The 4,260-nt window shown below is 48.1% G+C and overlaps 1 protein-coding gene across 1 annotated transcript; it reads left to right on the forward strand.

The window, feature by feature from the left end:
- Positions 1 to 466: 466 nt before the first annotated feature.
- Positions 467 to 3,177, forward strand: BTG1 (BTG anti-proliferation factor 1). Its single transcript, XM_081129517.1, has 2 exons — positions 467 to 909; positions 1,854 to 3,177. Exons 1-2 carry the CDS (start codon positions 762 to 764, stop codon positions 2,219 to 2,221), a joined length of 516 nt encoding a protein of 171 aa, XP_080985643.1. The 5' UTR covers positions 467 to 761; the 3' UTR covers positions 2,222 to 3,177.
- The last annotated feature ends 1,083 nt before the right edge of the window (positions 3,178 to 4,260 follow it).

Consider the following 4,260-nt stretch of genomic DNA (forward strand, 5'->3'; position numbering starts at 1 on the left):
CCGCGGCCGTGCAGCTCGATGCGGGCACCCGGCGAGCGAACAGGCAGCGGGAGCAGGGCGGCTTTCACCGCACAGCGCGGCCTCCTAGCCAGGGAGCCGGGGCAGCGTACTCCAGCACGGGATGCACCGGCTCCCGGCCTAGCGTAGGGGCAGCGGGAAGGAGGAGCCAGGGCTGGGGGCGGGGCTTTCACACGCGCACCCTACGATTCCTCCCGTTCACCCCCACAGCTCTGGGTTCCTCGGCAGCCTCTCCGCCGGGTTTATTTGTTTACAAGCGGATTACGTCAGCTCCTCCCTCTCTTCCTGGTCTCTGGACCCGCCCCCTGGCCCTTTTCCCGCCCCCTCCGGCTCCGAATTTGCTTGCGTCACAATGGTGCGATCTCAGGATTGGCTGGAGTCAGCCGTCACGCTCCAGCTACGCACTTCCTTTCCGTGGTGCTATAAAAAGTGCTGCACGGTGCCCGCACCTCTTCGCCCCTCAGAGCTGGAAATGCTACTGTTGGGAGCTTCGGAGGCTGCTTAGCTGGAGGCGGAGGCGGCTGGGGAGGTCCGAGCGATGTGACCAGGCCGCCATCGCTCGTTTCCTCCTCTCTCCTGCCGCCTCCTGTCTCAAAAGTAACTTTTTTATTATAAAGAAAAGAGAAAAAAAAGTAGCCGTCCGCCCCTCACGCCCTCTCTTCCTCCCAGCCCTCTGACCTGTGAGGGAGCCCGGGGTGGCCGCTCCGCCGTCGGGGCCGCGCCGCCGAGCCCCGGCCGCCCCCATGCATCCCTTCTACACCCGGGCCGCCACCATGATAGGCGAGATCGCTGCCGCCGTGTCCTTCATCTCCAAGTTCCTCCGCACCAAAGGGCTCACGAGCGAGCGACAGCTGCAGACCTTCAGCCAGAGCCTACAGGAGCTGCTGGCAGGTGAGCGGGCAGCGGTGGGAGGCCGAGGAGTGCCTGGGGGGTTCGGGCCCCACACCCCCGGCCCGGGCCGTCGGGGCCGAGGGAGCCTGGCAGTGCTTCGGGCCGGCAGCGCTCGTTTCCCGTCGCGGGACCGGGACTGGCGCGCTTGGCGGCCGCTATCGGCGGGGTCCGGCGAGGGTTTGGGGGCTGGGCCGAGGGCGCCCCCTCTCCCCAAGACTGGCAAACAGAGGGGAGAAGAAAACAGACGCACAACAAAGAAACTAAAGCCAACCGAGCCTGGAGCTGCGGTCCTCGGACCGTGCGCGTATCTGGGGACAAAGGAGGGACGGGGCTGGTATTGGTTCTGCGCCCCCTCCCCCCAGCTCCCTCCAACCGTTTGGAGTTCGGCGGCCGGCCCCGGGTGGGAAACCGCCGCTGTCCCGGAGCCAGCCCGGGACGGACGTGCCGTCTCCCTGGCCGCCTATTCCTGCCCATTAATCATCGGATTTGTCACCGGTACAATTACAGCTCTGCCCAGAGCGTGGTTTAGGGTTGCTTGTTTTTTTTTTCCCTTGGGGCTTAACAGTCCGGTTTCGCTTCCCTGCTCCAAAGCCATAAACCCCATTGTGTGCCGGTGGGGTAGGGAAAGTGCACAGATTCCCGCGTGGCCGCGGGTGCTGTCCCGTTGACCGAGACCGCGCGAGTGGTCACTGTGTTTGGCGGCTCCGTCGGTTGGTTCCTGGAAATTTTTTTTTGCCCCGTACTACTGTATTGTTCCCAAAATCCTGCCCGCTCGTAGCTCGTTCCCTATCCCCGCACACGCACAGCGGCGAATGCAATGACGGGCACTTTAAAAAGTTGGTAGTTTTTCATTTTCACCCCTCAAAGGAGCTAGCAGGAAAAGACTACGGCCGTAGCCAGATGTGACCATCTAAGCATTGTTTCTCTGTTCTTTTCTTCTACAGAACATTATAAACATCACTGGTTCCCAGAAAAGCCGTGCAAGGGATCAGGTTACCGTTGTATTCGCATCAACCATAAAATGGATCCTCTGATTGGACAGGCAGCGCAGCGGATTGGACTGAGCAGTCAGGAGCTGTTCAGGCTTCTCCCGAGCGAACTCACACTCTGGGTTGATCCCTATGAAGTGTCCTACAGAATCGGAGAGGATGGCTCCATCTGTGTGTTGTATGAAGCCTCACCAGCAGGAGGTAGCACTCAAAGCAGCACCAGCGTGCAAATGGTAGACAGCCGAATCAGCTGTAAGGAGGAACTTCTCTTGGGCAGAACAAGCCCTTCCAAAAACTACAATATGATGACTGTATCAGGTTAAGATATAGCCTATGGATGGATCATCTTATAATGGATGGATAAATTTGATTTTTGCTTTGGGTGGGCTCCTCTTGGGGATGGATGGATTATGGAATTTAAATCATGTCACAGCTGTGAAGATCTGGCACAAGATAGAGTGGTAAAAAAAGTTTTTTAAGTGACAGTGCCATAGTTTGGACAGTACCTTTCAATAATTTAATAGCCTGTGAGTCCAAGTAAATGATCACTTTATTTGCTAGGGAGTGAAGTCCTAGGGTGGTTTCAGTTTCTCCCAGACGTTATAACCTAAATTTTTACATCATCAATCCCTTGAATGCAAATCTGTATTTCAAAGAACTGTTCTCTGCAGTAGATCTTGCAGAGGAAATTTGCACTATTACACTTGAAAATTGTTAACTTTTTGGCAGCTGAATAGGAAAGCTCAACATTTTAAACATGGTAGTACTGGAAATTTTATGACAAGACTTTTACCTAGCACTTAAATATGTATAAATGTACATAAGACAAACCTAGTAGGCATGACCTGGGGAAATGGTCAGACCTTGTATTGTGTTTTTGGCCTTGAAAGTAGCAAGTGACCAGAATCTGCCTTGGCAACAGGCTTTAAAATTTAAGACCCTTAAAAAGACACTGTCTCAACTGTGGTGTTAGCACCAGCCAGCTCTCTGTACATTTGCTAGCTTGTAGTTTTCTAAGACTGAGTAAACTTCTTATTTTTAGAAAGTGGAGGTCTGGTTTGTAACTTTCCTTGTACTTAATTGGGTAAAAGTCTTTTCCACAAACCACCATCTATTTTGTGAACTTTGTTAGTCATCTTTTATTTGGTAAATTATGAACTGGTGTAAATTTGTACAGTTCATGTATATTGATTGTGGCAAAGTTGTACAGATTTCTATATTTTGGATGAGAAATTTTTCTTCTCTCTATAATAAATTGTTTCTTATCTTGGCATTTTAATTAATCTCTTGTCATGATTATAGAGGTTCAGCTAAAGAAATATATTTCTGAAAAGACTTAGGTTCTCAAAGCTATGTGAATGTCAGTTGCACACTGGTCATGCTGAAGAACATTTATTTGATAAGGAGTGAAGATCTGTGTATACATATTTAGATGTTACAGGAAACACAGGGTTAAGGTTTTTTTTTTTAAGCCTCTGAAGTCAAAACATGGACATATTCCCAGGCCAAATGCATGAAATAAGGATAAGAAACAAAAGGTAACATCTACCAAAAATGATACTCAAAGGATTACATTTCATTGCTTCCCAGTTGAAGTGAAGATATAAATGTTCCATTCTGACCCACCTTTGAAAAACAATTATTTTGTCCCCATGGATTCCTTGTTCAGTTAAAAAATCCTAGGGCAGATGACCCATAGTCTTAAAGAACAGGCTAATCACTACAAAGAGATTTGGTTGCTTTTTGCTTTTCATCAGCTGCAAGACTTACATTAAAAAAAATCACTTAAGCTGGAATTCAACAAAAGGTATGTTTATACATTTTTATTCTCCAAAGTTGTAATGCTGAGTTTTTGGTTTCTTATTTTCAGACTCTTATTTCAGTTAAATCCTAAGAACCTAAATGAAACAAATGAACATTGCTGGGTTGTAGATGACTCCACTACCCCATACAATAGAGACTTGGTAATTCTTTGGTTGTAGAGGATAACATGGGTTTTCTCTACACAGTTGAGTAACTTGCCATAGTGGCTTTTTTATTTTTTGGTGTAAATGTAAACATGTTCATACTGGAAATATGGAATCTAGATTACTTGAAATTAGTAATCCCAAATAAATATGGGAATTTATTTCTATCTGTAAGGTTAAATTCTGATTTTGTAGACTACACAGGAATACACAGCTAAACCTGCAGGTGATGTCTGTACTTGATTGGCAGGCCATCTTAGAAGTTTGAAATACAAGCACAACACATGGACTACCCTTACCAATTAGTTTTATTTTTCTGTCCATTCTTTGAGAAGCCCCCCACCCCCAGTCTTTTAAACTTTACAATAAAATAATTGGTACTATAGTCTTTACAA

The sequence above is a fragment of the Miniopterus schreibersii genome (assembly GCF_964146895.1).
Source record: "Miniopterus schreibersii genome assembly, chromosome: 2".
Classification (NCBI taxonomy): Eukaryota; Metazoa; Chordata; class Mammalia; order Chiroptera; family Miniopteridae; genus Miniopterus; species Miniopterus schreibersii.